The sequence below is a fragment of the Mesoplodon bidens genome (assembly GCF_964165515.1).
Source record: "Mesoplodon bidens genome assembly, chromosome: 9".
NCBI lineage: Eukaryota > Metazoa > Chordata > Mammalia > Artiodactyla > Ziphiidae > Mesoplodon > Mesoplodon bidens.
In genome coordinates, this window is record NC_138166.1 from 70251399 (window position 1) to 70276052 (window position 24654).

At 34.4% G+C, this 24654-nt stretch overlaps 1 protein-coding gene across 1 annotated transcript in view; it reads right to left on the reverse strand.

The window, feature by feature from the left end:
• The window catches only part of SAMTOR (S-adenosylmethionine sensor upstream of mTORC1), an 87418-nt gene that overhangs the window by 11281 nt on the left and 51483 nt on the right, over positions 1-24654 (reverse strand). Inside the window, exon 4 of the mRNA XM_081244850.1 lies at positions 8662-8776. Within this exon, the coding sequence (XP_081100976.1) occupies positions 8662-8776 (115 nt within the window). The remainder of the gene's footprint in view (positions 1-8661; positions 8777-24654) is intronic.

A 24654-nucleotide genomic window follows, 5' to 3' on the forward strand; every position in this document is an offset into this window, starting at 1 on the left:
TGTTATACACTGTTAAATTCTATTTTGTCTAATATGAGTATTGCTACCCCCACTTTCTTGTCATTGTGTGAAATATCTTTTCCATCACTCACTTTCATTCTGTGTGTCTCTTTAGCTTTGAAGTGAGTCTCTTATAGGTAGCATATAGATAGGTCTTGTTTTTTAGGCCAATCAACCACTCTATGTCTTTTGTTAGGAACATTTAGTCTATTGGCATAAACTGATTATTGATAGGTATGTACTTATTGCCATTTTATTACTTGTTTTCTGGCTGTTTTTGTAGTTCTTTGTTCTTTTCTTCTTTTGTTTCTTCCCTTGTGGTTTGATGAACTTTCTTTAGTAGTAAGCTTGTGTTCCTTTCTTTTTAATTTTTGTCTACCTATTTTAAGTTTTTTTATTTGTGGTTACCACAGTGTTCATATGTATTGACCTATAATATATCTACTTATTTTAAACTTACAGTCATTTAAGTTCAAACACATTCTAAAAGATCTACATTTTTAATTCCCCTCCCATTTGTGTTTTGATGTCATATTTTACATCTGCATGATTCTCCCTTAACTGTTTATTGCAGTTACAGTTGCTTTCACAACTGATTCTCTGTCTTTACTATATATTTGCATTTCCTAGTGGGATTTTCCCTTTCCTGTAGATCCTTACTTCTTTCCACTTAGAGAAGACCCTTTAACATTTCTTTTAGGGTAGGCTTAGTACTGATAAAACTATTTTTCGCTTGTCTGGGAAGTTCTTTATCTTGCTTTCTATTCTTTTTCTTTTCTTTTTAAAATTTTTTTATACAGCAGGTTCTTATCGCTTTCTATTCTAAATAATCGTTTTGCTGGGTATCCTAGTTTGCAGGTTTCCCATTTCAGCATTTTGAATATATCATGCCACTTCCTTCTGGCCTGCAAAATTTCTGCAGAGAAATCAGCTGATAGCCTTACAGGAATTCCCTTGTATATGACTCTTTGTTTTTCTCTTGCTGTCTTTAAATTCTCTCTTTAAATTTGCCATTTCTATTATGATATGTCTTGATATGGGTCTGTTTGGGTTCATCATTTTGGGACCCTCTGTGCTTCCTGTACCTGGATATGAGTTTTTTCTCTTTCAGGTTTGGAAAGTTTCCAGCCATAATTTTCTCAAATACATTTTTGATCCTCTTCTCTTTTCTTCCTCTGGGACCCCGATAAGGGGTTTAGCCCTATTTGTGGACTCTCTGTTATATTTCATGGATAATCTTGACACTAATACCACACTGTTTTCATTACTATAACTTTAAAATAAATTTTGAAACTCTCCAACACTATCCTTTTAAAAAGTTGTTATTCTAGGACCTTTGGATTTCCACACAAATTTTAGAATACATTTTTCAATTTCTACAAAAAAACCTGCCAGAATTTTGATCAGGATTGCACTGCATCTATAGATCAATTTTGGGGAAATGGGTGTGTTAAAGATATTGAGTTTTTCCACTAATAAACACAGTATATATCTCTACTCATTTAGGTCTTCTTTACTTTCTCTTGATAATTTATAGTTTTCAATATACAGGTTTGCCACATATTTGTCAGCTTTATATTTCATATAAATATATGTTCATATATTAAATACTTCATATTTCTGATGCTATTACAAATGGTACTATTTTTAATTTCTAGTTGATTGTGGCTAGTATACATGAATTGATTTTTATATGTTAATCTTATATCTTGCAACCTTGTTAAACTCACTTACTGGTTCTAGTAGCTTCTCTGTAGATTCCACAGAATAATGTAATAGATGATCAATGTCATCTGTGAACAAAGACAGTTTTACGTCTTATTTTCCAATTTGGATGCCTATCATTGCTTTTTCTTGCTTTCCTGCACTGGTTAAAACCTCTAGAGAATGCTGAATAGAGATGGTGAGAGTAATCTTATCTTGTTCTTTTTTCAGTTTTTATTGGAAAAACATTTTTCTTTCACTATTAAGTAGGATGTTAGCTGTAGGTTTCTTTTTTAGTGTATTACTGTGATGAAAATAAGTGGGTTTTTATTATGGTATATGTAATTTTATTTTTAACCATTTTTAAACTGAAGTAGTTAATTTACAATGTTGTGTTAGTTTCAGGTGTATAGCAAAGTGATTCATTTATATATATATTCTTCTTCAAATTCTTTTCCATTATAGATTATTGCAAGATACTGAGTAGAGTTCCTTGTGCTATACAGTAGGTCTTTGTTGTTTATCTATTTTCTATATAGTAATGTGTATATGTTAATCCCAAACTCCTAACTTATCTCCTCACCAAACCCATCCCCCACTATCCCCTTTGGTAACCATACATTTGTATTCTGTCTGTGAGTCTGTTCTGTTGTGTAAATGAGTTCACTTGTATCATTATTTTTTAAGATTCTACATATAAGTGATATTATATGCTATTTATCTTTCTCTGTCTGACTTCATTTAATATGATAATCTCTAGGTCTATCCATTTTGCCACAAATGGCATTATTTCATTCTTTGTTATGGCTGAGTAATATTCCACTGTGTATATATACCATATCTTCTTTATCCATTCATCTGTTGATGGACAGTTAGGTTGCTTCCATGTCTTGGCTATTGTAAATAGTGCTGCTATGAACACTGGGGTGCATGTATCTTTTCAAATTGGAGTTTTCTCTAGATATATGCCCAGGAGTGGGATTGCAGGATCATATGGTAACTCTATTTTTAGTTTTTTAAGGAACCTCTATACTGTTCTCCATAGTGGCTGCACCAGTTTACATTCCCATCAACAGTGTAAGTGGGTTCCCTTTTCTCCACACCCTCTCCAATATTTATTATTTGTAGACTTTTTAATGACGGCCATTCTGACTGGTGTGAGGTGATGCCTCACTGTAGTTGTGATTTGCATTTCTCTAATAATTAGTGATACTGATCATCTTTTCATGTGCCTGTTGGCCATTCATGTGTCTTCTTTGGAGAAATGCCCATTTTTTGATTGGGTTGTTTTTTTGATACTAAAAATCACTAAAATTAGGCTCCTGCCCATTTTTTTTTTTTTTTTTTTTTTTTTTTTGCGGTACGCAGGCCTCTCACTGCTCCGGCCTCTCCCGCTGTGGAGCACAGGCTCCAGACGCGCAGGCTCCATGGCCATGGTTCACGGGCCCAGCCGCTCCGCGGCACGTGGGATCCTCCCGGACCGGGGCACGAACCCGCGTCCCCTGCATCGGCAGGCGGACTCCCAACCACCGCGCCACCAGGGAAGCCCCGCCTGCCCATTTTTTGATTGGGTTGTTTTTTTGATACTAAGCTGTATGAGCTGTTTGTATATTTTGGAGATTAATCCCTTATTGGTAGCATTGTTTGCAAATATTTTCTCCCAGTCTGTAGGTTGTGTCTTTTTGTTTTGTTGATGGTTTCCTTTGCTGTGCAGAAGCTTTTAAGTTTAATTAGGTCCCATTTGTTTATTTTTGTTTTTATTTCCATTACTCTGGGAGATGGATCAAAAAAAAATATTGTTGCGATTTATGTCAGAGTGTTCTGCCTGTGTTTTCCTCTAGGTGTTTTATAGTATCTGGTCTTATATTTAGGTCTTTATTCCATTTTGAGTAGATTTTTGTATAGGTGTTATAGATTGAGTATTTTTTTTAACATTAAACCAATCTTACACTCCTAGAATAAATCAAACTTAGCCATGATGTATTATCCCTTTTGAAATACTGTTTGGTTCAATATGCTAGAATTTTGTAGACAACTTTTCTGTCTATGTTCATGATGGATATGGTCTACAGTTTTTGTTGTTGTTGTTCTGTAATGTCTCTGGTTTTGGTATTGGGGTAATGGCCTCATAGAATAAGTTGGGAAGTGAAGCCATTTGAGCCTGGAATTTTCTTTGTGGGAAAGTTTTTAACTGCCAATTCAAATTTCTTTAATACATTTAGGGCTACTGAGGTTATGTATTTCTTCATGAGTGAGCTTTGGCAGTGTCTTCCAAGGAGTTTGACCATTTCACTTACATTGTGGAATTTATTGGCATAAAATTTTTTGTAATATTTATTTTCCTTTCTTTTAATATTGGTAAAATATACATGATGTCACACCTTTCTCTTTATTTCCTAATCAGTATGGCTAGTGATTTATAAATTTTATTGATCTTCTCAAAGAGTGTTTGCTTTAATCAGTTTTTCCCTACTATTTTCTGAAGGTTTTCTATTTCATTGATTTCTGCTGTAATCTTTATTTTCTTTCTTGTATTTTGGATTTAATGTGGACTTGTTTTCCTCCCTAGTTGGAAAGTTGATGTCATTACTTTGAGACCTTTCTTATTTTTCTAATAAAGGTGTTTAGTATTGTAAAATTTCCTCTAAGTACTATTTTAGTGATTTTAGTGGCATCCTATGCATATCTTATGTTTTTGATATCATATGTTTTTATTTATCTTCATTCGAAAATATGGTCTAGGGCTTCCCTGGTGGGACAGTGGTTGAGAGTCCACCTGCCGATGCCGGGGACACGGGTTCGTGCCCCGGTCCAGGAAGATCCCACATGCCGCGGAGCGGCTAGGCCCGTGAGCCATGGCTGCTGAGCCTGCACGTCCAGAGCCTGTGCTCCGCAACGGCAGAGGCTACAACAGTGAGAGGCCCATGTACCGCAAAAAAAAAAAAAAAAAAGAAGAAGAAAAAGAAAATATGGTCTAACTTTCCTTGTGAGTTCTTCTTTGACCAATGTTTTAACTGTTCCATCAATTATTGAGAGAGGGGTAATGATATCTTCAACTATAATTTTATAAATGTCTATTTGTAATTGCTACTTTATCAGTTTTTGGTTTACGTATTTTGAAGTTCCGTTATTAGATGCATATATATTGAGGATTGTTTTGTACTCCTGATGAATTGACCGTTTTATCATTATGAGATGGCCATCTTTACTGCTGGTAATATTGCTCTGACATCTACTTTGTCTGACTGTAATAGTGCCACAGTGCCTTTCTTTTACACATCCTATTTTGTGTGTTTATAACTGAAGTGCATTTCTTATAGGCAACATATATTTGACTCTTGCTTTTTTTAATCCAATCTGACAATTTCCACCTTTTAATTGGGGTATTTAGGCCATATCTATTTAATGTGATTATTGGTAAACTTAAGTTTAAATGTATGATCTTGTTATTTATTTTCTATGTTTGCCATCTGTTCATTGTTTCTTTCCCTTTTCTGCCATCTTTTGGATTAAAGAAATTTCTTTGTAATTCTATTTTATCTCCTTTGCTGGCTTATTAGCTGTAACTCTTTATTTTACTGGTTGCTTTAGAATTTATAGTCTACATCTTTAACCTATCATAGTCTACTTTCAAATAGTATTTTACCACTTCATATATATTATAAAAACCTATTACTATACATATATTTCCCTTTCTCCCCTCTTGTGCTTTTGTTATCATACATTTTATTTTTATATAGATTATAAACTCTACATTACAACTGACTCTTGAACAACACGAGTTTGAACTGCATAGGTCCAATTATACATGGATTTTTCCAAGAAATATACACTTAGTCCTCTGTATCTGTGGACATGGAACCCAGGAATATGAAGAGCCAACTCTAAGGACCTGAGCATCCACATACTTTGATATCTGTGGTGGTGGTGGGCTGTCCTGGAACAATTCCCCTGGTGCCAAGGGTCAGCTCTACTATTAGTTAGCTTTTATCAAGTTCAGAAAAATTCTGACCATTATTTCTTTCATTTCTTTCTGGGGGGGACTCTAATTATGCTTACATTTGGCCATTTGAAATTAACTCACTGCTTGCTGATGCTTTTCCATTAAAAAAAAATCTCAGTTTAATTTTGGGTAGTTTCTATTGCCATGTCCTCAGTTTAACTTTTCTTCTTCAATATCTAATGTACCGTTAATCCCATCTAGTACATGTTTCATATCATAGATCATAGTATCCATCTCCAGAAGTTAGATTTGGGTATTTTTAATTATCTTCCGTGTCTCTACTTTACTTTTTGTTCATACAGAATACAGTCAAAATGTCCCTATCTTAATGTCCTTGTTTCCGAATTTTAACATCTGTGTCAGTTCACAGTTGGTCTCTGCTGGATGACTGACCTCCTCATTGTGGGTCCTATTTTCTTGCTTCTTTACTTGGCTGATTACTTTTTTTTTTTTTTTAAAGAAGATGTTGGGGGTAGGAGTTTATTAATTAATTTTTTATTTTTGCTGTGTTGCATCGTTTCTGTGCGAGGGCTTTCTCTAGTTGTGGCAAGCGGGGGCCATTCTTCATCGCAGTGTGCGGGCCTCTCACTATGGCAGCCTCTCTTGTTGCGGAGCACAGGCTCCAGACGCGCAGGCTCAGTAGTTGTGGCTCACGGGCCCAGTTGCTCCGTGCCATGTGGAATCCTCCCAGACCAGGGCTCGAACCCGTGTCCCCTGCATTAGCAGGCAGATTCTCAACCACTGCGCCACCAGGGAAGCCCAGCTGATTACTTTTTTATTGGATGCTAGGCATGGTGAACTTTACTTTGCTGCATCCTGGATGACTTGGTATTGCTATAAATATTCTAACTTTGCTCTAGGATGTAGTTAAATTATCTGGACACAGTTTGATCTTTTTTGTTTTTGTTTCAAGATTTGCTAGGTGGGACTAGAGCAGCCTTCAGTCTAAGGCTAATTATTCTCCACTACTGATGCAAGGCTTTTCTGTGTACTCTACCCAGGCTACTGTGATTCTTGAGGTTTCCAGTGTGGCTGGTGGGAAGGGTGCTACTTCCAGCCTGTGTGAGTGTGCTGGGCACTATAACCTCTAGATCTTTGAGGTGGTACTTCCTCCAGTCTCATGCAGTTTTCTCACAGACATGTACTGGTAAGTACTCAGCTGAGTACTCAGGGAGGATTCTTTGTAGACCCCTGGAGTTTTCTCTCTGTGCAGCTCTCATATCTTTGGTACTTTGTCCATGAGCCCTAGCTGTCTTGGTCTCTCAGGACTCTCACCTCTGCCTCTATAACTCAGTACCAGCTGGACTCTGCTTGGGATCCCGTTTGTGCCACACATTGGAAACTCTCTGAAGGCTGTATGCTGGTGCAACCATATGGCTCATCTCATTTGTTTTCCATCTCCTGGGGATCACTGTCCTTCACTACCTGATGTCCAGTGTCTTGTATATTATTTTGAATATTTTGTCCACTTTTTAGTTGCTGCAGGCAGGTGGAAAGAGGATCAGTCTGGTCCCTGTCACTCCATCTTGACTGGAAGTATAAGTTTCTTCCCTTTGTTTTAAAATTAGTTATAGTGTACTGGAACTATCAAAGTCTGATTCTACTACTGAACTCATGTATAGTAGTCCTTTTGCCTTCTCTAATGGCTTTACAGTTGAAAATTTATAGCCCTATCTATAAATAAGCTTAGTATTTTAATATTTGAGCCTTAGGTTTAGATCAAATGGTCATCATGTCTTACCAGTCCTTGAAGGACATCTCTAATGTGTGCCTTAAGGAAGGAAAGGGAGAGAATTCATGTACAAATCCACCTGCACTTTAAAAATATAGCTTCTAATGGCCCAGGAATTCTCTGCCGTGGTAAGCTAAGAACAGCTGTTTTACCGTACAGCAAGTATCTGTCTACCTTTAGGAGGTAAGAGTAATGCTTTTAGCATTTTCTTATTCGTCAGTGTTAGTCATATAGATTCAATATAGACAGTCAAGCTCATAAAAATTAAAGAATAAATTCATATGAAAGTTGACTCTTCATGCAGGAACTTTTCAATAATAACAGCAAACATTTCTTTAGCGCTCACTATATAACAGGTGCTTTGTTAGGTGCTTTAAATACTTTTTCTCAAGTAAACATGACAACAATCTTATAAGGTATGGTCCATTACAAACCCCACTACACAGATGAGAAAACTGAGGCTCAGAGAGTCAAATCAAGGTTGAAAATAGATTCCATTCTTTTATTCAAGAAGTATTTCATGAGTACTTAGTATGCCAGGCACTCTTCTAGGTACTGGGAATATAGCAGTGGAGGAAAAAAAATCTCTGAGCCTGAGTTTATACTCTACCACAATCTCTTTATAGCAATAAAAATTTGTAAAAAAATTTTTATGCCTGGTGCCATATCAAAAGTAAAATGACAAATGTTATAAACTTATGTCATTGAGGGAAAAAAATCTAATTTTAAAAGCAGAGGAAACATTCTTTGTAAAGTTAAGTAGTTTTATCTACTAAGTACAAATAGCTGGGATTTAATAAAGTTTTGGCTGTCTCCAAAGCCCCTGCTCTTTCCACTATTCCATAATAGCTCTACATCAGAGTACATTTCAGAAAGAGATGCATTAAAAAATAAAATAAGGAATCTTTGCAACTTACTGAAGTTTCTTGATTGAAATGATAGATGATAAACAGGGAACAAAACAAAATGAAGACAAATATGGTGCTGGTCAAATTAATATTAGTTAACTAAATGCTCAAATTTTCACAAAATATACTTTTAGTTTTGAATAGAAATAGTCTCTTATCAACTTGTACACAAGAAATATATTGGCTATTTCAGGAATGTAAAGACAGTGCTTTCCTTTGTGTGTGTGTATATATATATATATATATATATGTAAAATATGTAAAATATTATATATGTAAAATATTCAACTCAAAACAAACAGAACTATGCATACCTCTACAGCAGGTACGATGTCTATGCCAACAGTTAGAAATTCTTCAAACTTCAGAAATGGGTTAAAGCAGCTGCCAACATCAAGTAATCTGATCTTTCCTGAGGTTTGTAGCAACCTAAAAATAGATAATTTTCATTATGCTTTTTATAAGATGAAATAAAATATAAGAAAAAATCAAACATTTGAGAATAAAAAAGGTCATATAGATTATTGGCTCTCTTTTTGGTCTCATGATCCCTTTACATGTTTAAAAATTACTGAGGGCCTAAAAGAGCTCTTTTGTTTATGCAGGTTCTATCAATAATACCATATTTGAAATTAAAACTGAATGGTTTGAAAACATCAATTCATTTATAAAACAATAACACTATAGTATATGCTAATGTAAATTATACTTTCTAATGAAAATCTAGATTAGAAAGATAGTAAAAGTGAGCTACTGTTTTACATTTTTTCAAGTCTCTCTAATGTCGGGCTTAATAGAAGACAGATGGATTCGCATGTCTGCTTTGCATTCAAGCTGTTGCAACATCACATGCCATGAAGTTTCTAGAAAACTCAACCCTACACTCAAGAGAGGAGGAGAGTAGAAAAGGCAAACGATATTTTAGTATTATGATGAAAATAATTTCCCCCCCACAGAGACCCTAGAAAGGTCTCAGATCCCCAGACCACACTTTGAAAACTGTCTTTGTAGATGAAAGAATCCATTCACAAATTAATTCTCAGTAGTCAATATAATGATGTCTTTGGACTTAACTTGAATTTGTCTCAATGATTTAAAAGGACCAAAGAGCAAAGCAATGATAGAATAGTATTTCTTAAGTTATGAAAAATTTTATTTTGTGCAGGAGCGTTCCTTGTGTCCCAAAGTAGTAGGAAACAAGAAGGTAAACAAAACTGAACATGACCATTTAGTTAGTCAAATGCAACTATTGATAATATGGATCTACATAGCAGCAAATAACGATGAAGGAAAACAGTGGATTTTTGTCGGTCTGAAGCCTATAGACCTAGTGTTCAGACAGTAAAGCAATAATAAAAACCAACTTAAGACATATGCCATTTTATTGATATTAAGACAATTTTTCTGAAAAAAAATTATGAGTAGATACTGGAAACATAAAGGAAAGAAATACAGTGAAATAACTGGGTAAAAACAGAATCTTGGTTCTTTAAAGCCTATAAGGCAGAGAAAATCTGCCCAGCTTCTGTTCCTTTTACCTCAGCTAGCATATTGCCATAGTGTCCATTAGAGAGGTGTTAAACTACAGACTGTAGTTAAGCTCCTGGAAAAGGCACTGTAAGTCAAAATAAAATAATATAATCTAAAGTTGATTTTGTTTTTTCAGAAAAGGAATGCAATAAATAGGGGTTACATTTTTTACCAAGAGCCTGATGTCCTAACATTTTATAGAAATGACCATAATCACCATTTGATTATAAATAAACTGTATACAGGACCTGTTTAATACAGTACATGGCATTTCATAGTACCATAAAAACAATATGAACCAATTAAAAGATTTCTGTCAACAAAATTTTATTTAAGAACTCATCCAAAGAAGGGGTTATGAGGGTATAAGGAAATAAATGGAATAGCTAGAAACTCCCTCAGCAATAAGAGCTGATCCTAGGGCTCAAAAGGTAATTTTCTGTACTGCAGCCAAATCAGGAAGCAGATTATTATGTAGTTTGGGTGATGTGTATAACAAATAATCATCGGTAAAGTTGAATTAAGTTTAGCGATACTTGAAATATCACAATACACTAGCTCTAAGGAAGAAGGAGGCCAGCGAACTACTGTGGTATAGGTTCCAAGTTGCTAAACAGAGCAAAAGATCCAGTAGATAGGTACCTTGAAATGCCTGGCATATAGCTGACATTTTCTGCTGAATTAACAAATCTGAATACTCAAATCATAACCAGTTTGAATAAATGAATCTATAACAACATGTAATACTAAGTACACTACTAGATTGCTGTTCTAATCCTTATGTGGGGCTATGGTTAAGAACAAGAGTTCTGGAATCAAAGAGACTAAAATCAAAACCTGATTCTGTCCTTTACCTGTGTGATATGGGGACAACAATGGTACCCACACTTAAGAGTTGTTTCTAGGATTAAATGAAATAATGCGTTTATAATTCTTGCCTTAGTATCTGGTACATGGTAAACGCTCAAAAAGTGGTAGATATCATTGTTAGCTATAAATATCATGTTATATATAAAATCTTTTGTGGTTTGTCCATTAATGATCTTCCTGAACATGGTAAAAGCAGAATTTTACTATCTTCCTGAACATAGTAAAAGCAGAATACTGGTAGACGCTAGTAAATTGGGTAACAAAAAATTTCTGATAGTCTTTAAAAAAGTGCTTCTTAGAAATTAACCTTTCTACCTGGATGGTGTATTCCAAATCATTCAACTTAATTCAACTTTAAAATATAATTACCAATAACTTAATATCATGGATTAACTTAATAACATTAACTCTCAGTAATACACTTAATCCATTTCAAATTCTTTGGTTGAGCTCTGTAATTTTTTTTGCCTCAAACATATATTTAGTTTAAAGACTAATCACAAAGTGAACAGAACATCCAAGTAATTATCACCCAGGTCAAGAAATAACACATTGCCTGCACTGCAGAAACAGGATCCTCCCTGACGACATCCCCTACCCCTTTCTGTAATGGTAGCCACTATCCTGTTTTTAGTGATAATCATTCCCTTGATTTCCTTTTATAGTCTTGCTACCTATGACTGAATGTCTTCTGAATAACATAGTTTAGTTTTACACTACACATTTGCTTTTGTGACTTTCTTCTTTCATTTAATATTAAGTTTGTGAGTGTCATTTGTGTTTCTGTAGTTAATTCATGTACATGGCTGTGTGATAGTACCTTTATACAAAACATCCCATTGTGATTTTGATTAGAGTGGCACTGAATCTAAAGATCATTTGGGAGAATTAACGTCTTTACAATATGGACTCTTTTAATACATGGACATGGCATAGTTCTCCATCTATTTAGTTCCTCATTGTCTCTCAATAGCTTTAACAATTTCTCTTAAAAGGTTCCATGTATATTTTGTTGGATTTGTATTTCTTGTTAACTCATATTTTTTGGTGCTGTTACTACTTTTCCCCTATGGATAAACCTTATTATTTTTTAAAATTTGATTTTTCATTGTTGGTTACAGAAATGCAATTCATTTTTGTACAATGATTTGTATCCAGCAGCATTACTAAATTCCTGTTATCTCAACTGCTTATCTGTATATTATTTTGGGTATTCTAGTCTAGGTACATAGTTATATAATCTGTGAAAAATAATATTATTTCTTCTTTTCTTATCTATCCATCCACCCACCCATTCATCTATTTTTTGCCTCACTGCTTTGCCCAGGACTTCTAATACAATATTAAACAGGACTAATACAAGCAGGTACTATTTTGTTTCCAGTCTCAGAGGGAACATTAAGTATAATGTTCACCATTAATGTATAACTCACCATTAAATATAATGACTGTTGTAGGTTTTATATAGAATCCTTGATAAAGTTGATGAAGTTACTTTTATATTTCGCTAGTTCCTTTAAAAAAATTTCAAACAAATCTATGTTGGATTTTATCAAATGTACTCAGCTACTGAGATATGACTTTTCTTTGATCTGTTTATGTGATACAGTATACTCATTAATTCTGTAGTGTTAAATCAAACTTGCCTTATTGGGAAGAATCTAATTTGGTTTTGATAAATTATTGTCTTCATAATTTCAAGGATTTGTTTTATATATGTATATATAGTTGGTTCTATTTGTGATGGGTCTGGTCTATAAAGTCACCACAATCACCAAACCATGCTCCTAAGGGAAATACAAGACTAGGCCTCTGGTTACAATACTTTCAACACCAGAGCAACACATAACTTGGATTTATGTGTATTTCTGTTTAAAGGTAACTTATTTAATATGTATTATGAAGCATCAACACTGAACTCACAGCCAACACCATTATAACTCATGCCTAAGGGAAGCATATCTAATACACTATTTTCTCTGTAAGGCATAATACAGCATTCCTGTGCTTAGATAGGCTCGATAGAACTTTAACATTATGCTTAGGGGCTATTTTTAAAGCAAAATAGGGCTTCCCTGGTGGCGCAGTGGTTAAGAATCCACCTGCCAATGCAGGGGACACGGGTTCAAGCCCTGGTCTGGGAAGACCCCACATGCTACGGAGCAACTAAGCCCATGTGCCACAACTACTGAGCCTGTGCTCTAGAGCCCACGAGTCACAAGTACTGAAGCCCGCCCACCTAAAGCCCGTGCTCTGCAACAAGAGAAGCCACTGCAGTGAGAAGCCCGTGCACCGCAACGAAGCAGTCCCCGCATCGCAACGAAGTAGTCCCCGCATTGCAACGAGCTAGTCCCCGCTTGCTGAAACTAGAGGAAGCCCGCGTGCAGCAATGAAGACCCAATGCAGCCAAAAATAAAATTTAAAAAATAAACGCAAAATCAATAAAGCACAAAAAATGTGATATTAAATAAACTGAAAATGGGACATTTTTATACTTGAGAGCTGAAACAATAAGGCAGAGCTTGCATTGTTCGACTTCAGCTGGGAAGGTGTGTGTCAGATGACATATTTTTCACCACCCTCAGCATGTCCACAAATGAGTCTGAAAATTCCATGAGTACTGACATTGGAGTTGAATTTTAGTGAGTAGGTGAATTTGCAGATATGGAATTTTTGAATAATTAGGATAAACTGTGTGTGTGTGTGTGTAGAGATTTTTGCATCTATGTTCATAAGTGAGATCAGACTATAATTTTCTGTGCTAGTACTGTCCATGATGGGTTTTAATATCAAGGTTATGCTAGACTCTTAAGATGAGTGTGGGATAATTCCTTTCATTCTATTTTTAAAGAGTATGTGTAAGAACAGAATTCATTTTTCCTTAAATGTTTACTAGAACTTGCTGGTAAAGCCATTTAGGCCTGGAGTTTTATTTCTGAGATCTTTAACCACTGATTTAATTTCTTTAATATTATTACAAAATTCCAACTTTTATCTCTGACTTTTTCTATCTTCCTGCTCTTTACTATTTCCTTTTCATTGTTTTTGGAGGGGGAAAGGGCCTTATTTGCTGAGTTATCTTTAATTTCTTGAGGTAGATTCTTAGTTCACTAGTTTCAGCTTTTCTTTATAATATATGCATTTAAGCTATAAATTTTCCTTTAAGTGATGCTTTAGCTATATCCACAAGTTTTAATAAAAAGCATATTTGTAACATTTTTGACAAAAAATTTCTTCACAAAAAGTATCATTATTATTTAGTTGAAAATATTTTCTAATTTTTATTATAAATTTTCATCTCATGGATTTTTTTTTTTTGGAAGGTTATTTACTAATTCCTAAACCTTTGGGTATTTCCTTATTGCCGTTTGGTACCAATTTTTAGCTTACTAGCATTGTCTACATAATTCAACCCTTTGAATCTTACTAACATTTGACTTATAAATTTTTACAAATTAAATAATATCTTAAATATTTAATATATTTTTTTAAATTTATAAATTTTTAAAAAACATTTTTATAAATTTTACCTGTATGGGGCTGAAATGAATATTACTTTGTAGTTTTGGGGTACACTATTCTATATATGGCTATTAGATTGTTAATTATGTTGTTCAAATCCTCTACAGTCTTACTCACTGTGAATGCTTGCTCTGTTATTGAGAAAGTGTATTAAAAATCTTCCAACTTTTTTTTAAAGAAGCAGATAAAGATCGGCATAAATTGATTTGAAATGATAGTTATTGAAATTAAATAATTCTGAACACAGTATTCTGATTATAATCATATCAATGGGTGAAATTTTAAGGACAAAAAGCTGCAAAGAAATCCTGACTTTTACTTAGTATGTTGTTGTGGTACTAGTGCAGCCATTTAAAAATTATTTTGTGTGTATTGAAGGGCTGAGCAAATAGGGAAATAAACTAAAGTTTCTGGGAGATACAAATTCAGAATGAGGGAAAGGAGAGAAAGAATTCTTCGGTGATAGACTAGAATTAGAGGTTTCATACGAAAGGGAGTAGATGCAATGACACCCCAGTAGCAGTGAGGATACCTAATGCCAGAATTTTGTCCCTTGCTAAAAGGAATCTGCACTTCTTACAGGAAGGCTTATTCCAGGGTTGAAGCAGAGAAAGTACAAGGTGAGCTTCAACTATCTTGTTGTACAAGAAGGTAAGGTAATGCTCAAAAACTAATAGGAATATATCAAAAGGTCAAAGGAGCTAGCTTACAGGAGTTTCCACTGGCCTAATTTGAGATGATTTTAGCATCATAATAATGATAGGAATGAATTATAACACACTGAATTTTTTACAAAATCTATCAGTCTACAGAACTTTAAAAAAGAGGGGGAAAAGGGAAAGTTCTTCTTTATAGAAGAATACCAACCAATCAATGTGTAAGCAAGCTAGAAATAGAAAAATCACCTATTTCCAACTATTATAGTAAAAAAAACAAAACAAAACTTGATTCAGGCAAGACCATGTTAAAGTTACAGTGAAAACTGTCAAGGAACAGGAAATTGTCTCGATCTTCACGTATAACCCAAAAGATTAGAGATTAAAGGTGCCTTTACAGTGAAGAAATCTGGTGGATACCAATTTAGTCAAATGATTAAACTTAACATGAATGATAATGGACAAACTGATATATGCCCTCTTAGTGATATACTGAGAACACAGTATCATCTATACCTATCAAAAATATTTAACATGGATCTATCATGGGGAATTTTCTAGATTAATCAAGCCTAAGAGATAGTCAACTAAATACAATATATAATATTTGATTGGATCTTGGATCAAGCTACCAACCCACAGTTATAAAGAACATTATTAGAACAATCTGGAAAATTCAAATGTGAACTATGTAAACATGTTAACTATATCAATGTTAAATTTCCTGAACGTGATGACAACTGTATTGTGGTTATGTAGGAAAATGTCCTCAATCTTTGGTGATGCATGATAACGTATTTAAGGTTGAAGTAACTCAAATGGTTCAGAAAAGAAACAAAAAGAAAAATGTGTCAATATATACACATATAGATTTATGGAGTAAATGTAGCAAAGTATTAACTGTTAATGAATCTTGGTAACAAACATCAATGAGGGTATTGTTTGTACTACTCTTAAAATCTCCCTTAGAGTTTTGAAACTTATCAAACTTTAATGCTGGGGGAAAAAAAAAAACTCCTCCTCAAAACAACTGTAGGTTTGTCTGTCAATTTCTGCTTATATTGAAGCTATACTATTAGGCACGTACAAATTAAACACATATTCTCCTGTTAAATCATATCTTTTATTATTATGAGAAATATACTTTATCTCTAGAAATTATATTTATTCTACCATCTTATATTTTGGATATGTCTCTCATAAGCAACATAAACTGTATTTTTATGACAATAAAAAATTTCTTTTAACTAGAGCATTTAGATCATTTACTTTTAAAATGATTTGCTAACATATTTTGATTTATATATAGTATCTTACCTTGCACCTTCTATCTGCTCTATCTGTTCTATGTTTCTTTTCCTCTGCTCCTTGCTTTCCGTAGAATCACCCTGGGAGCTTCAAAATTACTTAGACTCTGATTTAATTGGTTTAGGATGGAGCCTGGGCATTAGGTTTTTTAAAAGCTCCCCAAGTGAATGTATTGTGTAAGCCAAGGTTGAGAATTGGTTTTAGATTTTTCCTTTTAAATTTTAATAATTCCATATTGTTTCATTTTACTGATTTCAAAAATTTATAGTTTGTTCTTTTAGAAAATGTATACTTAATTATTGAATAATCTTAGCCTTCTCTCAAACCATACAAATGCTTGAGACCACAATTCTGTTGTGTGGCTATGTTAGTCTTTTTGTGTATTCTGTTTTATAAATGTTTGTCCATATTTACTTTTTTGGTTGTTGTTGTTCATTCTTTCTTTCACTTCAGACTTTCCATCTGGGATCATTTTCTTTCTGCTTAAAATACACCTCTAGAATTTCTTTTAGTAAGAGATTCCTCTCTCCCATTCTTTCCTCTCCTTCTGCAACTCCATTAAGAAGTTAAACCTTATTTTATCTTCTTTGTCTTTAACCATTTTAATTCATTATTATTATTTTTTCTTGTCCATATGTGGCATTCTGGATAATTTCATTTACTCTGTCTCAGTTCAATAATTTCCTCTTTAATTCATGTCATACACTGAGTTATTTTAATTATTTTATTTATCTATTCTTGATACCTGCTGATTTTAGATCATGGTTCCTTGTTTCCATACATGCTTCATAATTACTTCTTACTGTGAGCTGTTTTTCTTAAAAAATTATTTATGAAGTTTCTTTGAGCAGAAGTATTCATTTTTGCCCTGTCAGGCAATCTGGGATACCACCAGTGCCGGACCACTTTCAACCAAATAAACAGGGTTTAAAGTTTTTTGGACCACCCTCATGATGTGAATTTAGGAGATTATGCTTGGGATGTCCTATAGTTTCAACCTGTCAGACTCTGTCATGCTGTGGATGAACGGGGTAGATTTATTCTGGTTCACCCTTAAACTGAGAAAGTAATTTTCAGAGTTGAGGCTCCAATCAGTGGAGTATAAAAACTAAAGTTGAAGTCTGCAGTTTGGAAAAATGCTCTCAAGGCAAAAGAAGCTTTGTGCTCTGCCTCCCTTTCTGGGTTCCTGCCAGCATGTGCATTTGGCCCTACCAGTTCTTTGGTGTTTTTAAGATTTATCCAACATTAAAAAAAAATTATTCTTTTCAAGTTTGAGAGATTAGTTAGAATATCCTGCTAGCATATTCTAGTTAACTTTCAAAGTAAACATATAAACAGATAAAATTAATTTAGTGTAGTTGGTCAGCATAAAATCAGTCTGTGACAAAAAGAGTCAATAATTATAAAAGGAGTATAAGAAGTATTTCATTATTGTTCACCGATATGAAAATACTTATTATGAGAATACATTAGGTATGCTAAGAGCAAAAATAGCCTCTGAATAATCTATCAAATGACGTTGAAGTTTCTTAATCAAAAAAGGCCAGAGAGCCAACCTTAAGTGACCTTATATGACAGACTTTATAGTTAAAATGCCAAATACAGATATGACTAAAATGACATTGAATTACCCAATTTTCTCACTTTAATCACTATTTCTAATTTTTCTGCAAGAGAAATAAGCAAGTCTTTTATGTTAATACTATGTAAAAGCTATGCTGGTCTCTCTCAGGTTTACCCTTAATAAATTCTTATGGGATTTGTAATCCCATAGTCCAAAATAAATAAAATTTATAATGACTACTGTCACATCAAGATGACTTTTATTGATAATGACTAAATCCTGGCACCTACATTTCTGTATTTGAAGCACCAATACTTCAAAATTAAGCAACAAACATTATTACTTATGCAAATTCTCATATTATAAATTTACTTGGGGGAAAAGCCCCTTTTATTTGCAAGTTAAATGATGGGTAAGGTGGTGGTTAGGTATCTGGAATTCAAAACGTTGGCCTCAGCAAAGTAAGAATAATTCATTTAACAAAAGAAATACTTAAACAGTATAATAAGGTGTTTTTCTTTTTTTTCTCAATAGTACCAACAAACTACTCTTCCTCACTGAAGCTGAAAGATCTTGAAATTCCAGTATCCTGGCACCCAAATTATATTTCAGAATACCTTTCATTCACAGAACACAAAAACAAAACAAAATCTTTGTCAGATCATATGCTCTAATTTTTGATGTGGAAATGTAAGTCTGAAGCCTCAAGGTTCTAAAATCAGAAATAAGATTAGATTTTGGAAGGAAAATTTCAAGTTTATACTAAATAGCTATAATCATAAATATATAGTTAAGACTGTTTAATCTTAGTTTAGAAGTTGTTTTAATTTGAAATTATTCATCAAAACAGTATTTCAAATCTTCTACAAAAAACCTGAATACCTTTAGTATCATTTTAAAAAATACTTTAAATGTATACATAACTATAACTTGACAAATACTTATTGAATACTTATTGTACCTGTCTACCTCTGTTTAGGAGCTTGAGATTCCCAAGTAATTCAGTTCAGTAAAGAAGACACACATGCAAATGCAACATGAAAACAATGCAATGATTGTATAGCAAAGGAGTGTATAAAATGTTATAGGAGCAGAAGAACAATGGTAGAAGAGAAGGGATATCCACATCTGGGACCTGCAGGATAAACAGGCTTCTCCCAGGAGAAAATGGGAAATGGGGGGTAAAGACTAAAGGGAAGGACTGTTGAGGTAGGTGACTGTCATTCCAGTAAGTGCAAAGGTACATGTTTCCAAGTAGGTGTGGACTTTCCATAAAATCTGTGAAACTCATCAAGTGCCTTTTGAAATGTCCAGTAACTGATTTCACTGTATTGTAGTTTTTAAGTCCAGAGTGACAATTTTTTGTTCTTTTTGCCCTTAACGTTTTTAAAACTTTGAATTTTAAAAACAAGCAAACAAACAAAAAAGTCTCTAAACACATTTCCTAGAAAACAGAGAAGAATATTATCTGAAATGGCTCTTTCATTGATTTATCCAAGACTTGAAATCTAATTCCACTACCATGAATAAGCACATATATGTATATGGCACTATTTTTCAAACTGACTTACGTATTTTAATAGAACATTCACAATGTAATTTCCCCAAGAAAATTTCCCCAGAAGAAATAGTTACTAAAATGCCAGTAATAGCACCTTCTTCATAGTGTTGTATAAACATTAAATGAGTTGACTACACATCATAGATGGGGACAAGGAGTAAAGAAGTAATAATTATCAAAAGTTTGGTACAGTAAAAAAAAAAAAAAAAAAAAAAAAAAAGGCTCTTGAGACAGTCAACAGAACTCCAGCCTCACTTGTGCTTTACTACCAAGTGACCTTAGAAATTTTACTTACCCTTTTTGTGTCTCAGTTTACTCATCTGTAAAATTAAAGGCCATTCTAATTCTAAAATTCTAGATCAGTTCTTGGTAGAACAAAATACCACCCTCTTGCAGGTTTGAAACCTGTCTGTATCAATGTCCCATTGAAAATAATCAAATAAACAAAAACTAAGACTTCTTAAAAAAATTACTACCTAGTGAATTTTCTTGAGGTCCAAATTTCATGAAAATCTATTTTGTCAGATTGTTAATAGACATCTAACAGCAGCAAAGCTCTAAGGGGCATCTTTTTCAACGTTCCATATATAGGATAAAAACTGGCATAATTATGGCACTGTCAGATGCAACAATAATAAACCAAAGTCTTTCACTGCCTCAACATGGAGGCAAAATGGAAAGGGACTCTGTCACTTAGGATGCCTCTGCATGAGGCTCTCTACCAATAGTTCTTAATATTTTTGGGTTACAAACTTCTTTGAGTATTTGATGAAATCTATGGCCTTTTCCCCCTAGACAACAATACACATATGATACACAAATCACATTTTTATATAATTCAGGGTGGTTCACAGACTCTGCTTGGATTATCTGAGTTTCCATGTATGGGCAGTGATGATGAAGATAAGGTTTTATAGAATCATTGTCTTGGTCTGGTATAGTTTTGTTGCAAGGAACAGAAAACCACTTAAAGTAGCTTAAGTAAAGTCAAATTTATTTTAAATATGAAAAGATATCTCATGGAATTCAACTTTAAGAAGCACAGTTGGTCTTCATGGGAACAGAAAAGTTACCAAGGAGATAGTCTTCTGTCTCCTTCTTCTTTCCAGAAAGCTGCCTCAGTTGCCTACAAAAAATTTCTGGACTTTGATGACAAAAATAGACATGGTCCTATATCCCTGAACTACACTATTAAAGTATAATTATTTTTCACTTCAGTTTAGAGTAGTTAGTATTTACATACACAGTCAGGATATGAGCTAGATTAATAAAGTAATATTTGTGAACTCCTCTCTGAGTTAATGTTTAGCATTCTTTGTTAGGATGTGCTCTTTAAATCCCTTCCAAGACACCTGTAACTCTCAGATAGCCCTTCTCAGATTATACTTTTCATGCTTTATCTCTCTTCCCATAGCAACCTAGGACTTATTACAGCTATATCATTTTCTACTGAAACATCTCTCCAAAAATTAACATCAAACTCAACCACAATAGACAATTTGCCACCATTAAGAATGTTTAAAAGAAATGCGATGTAGGAGTTGTAACTTCATTAAACAGTTGTAATAAATTTTGTGGTCTACGGCAGCACTGTTGGAACATGTTAGTGTTCTCTGGAGACTACTCTGGGGCATTTGAACACATTTTTCTAAATGGGCACTAGGCCATATATAAGCCTTAGATTTTAAAGCCTTTTTTTGACACGTAAAATGTGATTCCAAAGAGATCAAGGCAAAGAAAAAAAAAGTCATTATACCTTATGAGAAACAAAACAAAAAGGAATGGCTGAATTTACTAATGTTGGTAAGGCAAATATTTGGAAAAAATTAGTTTTTCTGATCAGGAAAATCTTTATAACAGGTCAACAGTCTGACTAGTCAGGAAACAAATGGTTTTCTAAAGGACAGATAATTGAAATACAGTTAGATTGGTTCCTAATTTCAGCATATATGCACTCACTTATTTACATTCTGTAAAGTGATAAAACATACTGATTAGAAAACAAAGTTTAGCTAGAAAGTTTGTAATGCTTCCTCTACATTTTAATGCCTCTTTCAAATGTTCATTTACATTCCTCAGTAAATTTTCATTTTGCTTCTTTAGACAGATTTAAGCAGAGAATCTTAAAATTGTATTATTTAAAAACATTTTTAAAACTTAAGAATTCATAGTCTTCTAACTTCATTTGCAGTTTTTCAAGTGTTAAGAAAAAATCTTATATGTAAAAAAATGTATAGGCTGGTCAAATGCTAACTTTCTATTTAAATTTCCCATGTTGGTGTTTACTCAATATTGTCTTTGTTCTCTTTTCCAAAACAATTATAGTAAAACATCACATTTCTTTACTCTCTCCCCCTCAATTCCCATCCGTTGGTTAAGGAGTTTAGTAAGGAAATGCAGGATTTTATTTCCCACAAAATTTTCTGTCTGGCATGCTGCCAGTGTCAACAACAGCATCTTGAACTCCTCAAGACATACTAAGAGGGAGCTGTAAACTCTAAGTAAAATTTTTTGCTCATTACATAAGAAAATCTGGCAATATTTACCCAAGTATGCAGTTTTCAAAGTGCTCTCTACAAAGCTGTAGATATTTTCCAGAGTCCATTCAAGGGCCAACAAAGGCAGGTATGGGAGATATCTGGAGGCTACAACTTCTATACCATTTGACCGTACCATAAAATGTTTCCTCTGAAGAAAAGGTTCTATGGTTAAAATGGTTGAAATCAATGATCTAGGCCTTATTAATTATCCCTGCTGGTTTGATGTAGAGGAAGGGGGAAATTGGATTTCCATATCTTATCTTTTTGAGAAGAAAATGCATTTTTGGGAGTCAGTATGTAAAACAACAGCACTGTCACTCTGACTCTGAATTCATGACAGTCATATATACGGAAATTTTTCTAAAGCCAACTTTTAGGGCTGCCAGATGACAAATAAGTGGGGTAAATTTATTACTAGATACCTTGGATCATATAAAAATCCTTAGTTCCACCTATCCTCTTGTCTCAATCATTCCTTCAAGGAACAGCAAAAAAAAAAAAACAGTTAAAATAGAAAACTTCTGACTCTGATGACTTGGTTTATTACCATTTATTTAGCAACTCATTCTTAGCATTGTACATAATCCATTTCATTTCTATAAGTATCACAAATCCCTGAAATGACGCTAACGATTATTGATTTTGATGGCAATGTGTAAAGCCAGACAACAGCTTCCCCTCCATATTTTGGTAGTAAAGAACAAAAAATATATTGGAGGGAGATTAAGTGTGTGAGTAAAGGTTGTTTATAGGCTAAATAATCTGCACTAAGTAGACGAAGTCAGGCTTTAACAAGGAAAAGAGAAAACAAGAGTTAGCTCATGGAGCTGATTTATATCTGAAGGGACAGTTTTTCCCAAAGTGCATTTCACGAAATAGTCTTGCAGGTCACTTCTTTGTCAATAGGTCAATGAATGTGGAAAATATAATCTCTTTTTGAAGAGCTACAGGCATGTAACCATATAATAGCTCTATAATTAAGAAACTCAATTTAATTTTAATGTCCAAATTTATTTTGTTGACAAACTCCCTTTCAAATTATGTCTTACTTATTTTATAGAACTTCTCTGGGAAATTTTTGAGACGAGATAGGGATTCATGAGAAAGGCATGGATATCTAGTTTTTAAGCAAAACATCTGAAAAAAACTGAAAGGATAACCCAGAAAATCCATATACAGAGATCAGAGAAGGGTATAAAGAACTAAGTGAAAAGATCTCAGCATGGTTTCACATGAATGCCCAGATTCCCGCTCTTATTGACAACATTCTTTGTATTGCCATCATGGTGATCATTGTAATCATATAACAATGGTCACTATATCGGCAATGTAAAATTCTTATGAGTAGGTACTACTACTCTCATTTTATAGATGATGGGAATGAAGCTTAGAGAAGTTAAATAACACATGGAAGGTCATATGCTAGTAAGTGATTTCAGGTGGAATTAAAATGTCTAACTCAGCAGCCTGAGCTTTTAACAATTATGCTATGTTTAGCACAGAAGGAAGTAGCAGTTTGGATACAAATTAACAGTTGTCCATGCATAAAATAAATATGCTATGGAAATATATACTATAAATGTAGTTCTTCATTTTGAATACAAGCTAATCATATGTATTAGTTTTCTATTACTATGTAATACACTACCACAAAGCTAACTTTAAAATACAACCTAGGGCTTCCCTGGTGGCGCAGTGGTTGAGAGTCCGCCTGCCGGTGCAGGGGAGGCGGGTTCGTGCCCCTGTCTGGGAGGATCCCGCGTGCCGCGGAGCGGCTGGGCCCGTGAGCCATGGCCGTTGAGCCTGCGCGTCCGGAGCCTGTGCTCCGCAGCGGGAGAGGCCACAACAGTGAGAGGCCCATGTAACGCAAAAAAAAAAAAAAAACCTAATTCTATAGGTTAGAAGTTCAGGTATGCTTGCCTGGTACTCTGCTCCGGGTGTAATAAAGCTGAAATCAAGGTTTCAGCAGGCCTAGGTTCTTATTTAAGAGTTTTGTGAGGGAAGAATCCACTTCTAGGCTCATTCAGGCTGTTGGCAGAAACCAGTTCCATGTGAATGTAGGACTGAGAGCCTTGTTTTCTTGCTGGCTGTCTGCTCAGCTTCTAGAGGCCACCTGTATACCATGGCTCATGGCCCACCCCATTTTCAAAGCCAACAACAGCATACTGAATCCTCCTTATGCTTCAGATCTCCCTGATACCCTCCTTTTCCCCTCCTCTTCTGTTGCATTTGGAAAAAGTTCTGTGTTTTTAAGGGCTCATGTGATTAGATTAGGCCTACCCAGATAATCTTTCCATCTTAATCAATGGATTAGTAACCTTACCAGAAAAAAGACTAAGGTCACATGAGGAAGAGGGAATTCTGCCTCCAGACTACTTTTAGACTCAAGATGCAACATTACCACTTCCCTGGGTCTCTAGCCTGCTTTCCTGCCCTGCAATTTTGGACCTGCCAGTCCCTACAATCATGTGAGCCAATTCCTTAAATCTCTGATCCTCTACACACACCCACATACTATACTGGTTCTATTCCTCTGGAGAACACTGACTAATACACACTCCTCAAAAGAATCCCTGTATCTGGTGGTCAAGCTTCCTGTTTTTGTGTAGGGTTACCTGGGAGATGAGAGGGAGTTCCAAAACACGGAGGAATACCAGTGGCATATCCCTGCTATATGTTCCCTAGCAGCATACCACAACATATTGAGTTTCCTTGCTCCCAGGTAAGTCAATAGATGACTGAATTATTGGTTTTAA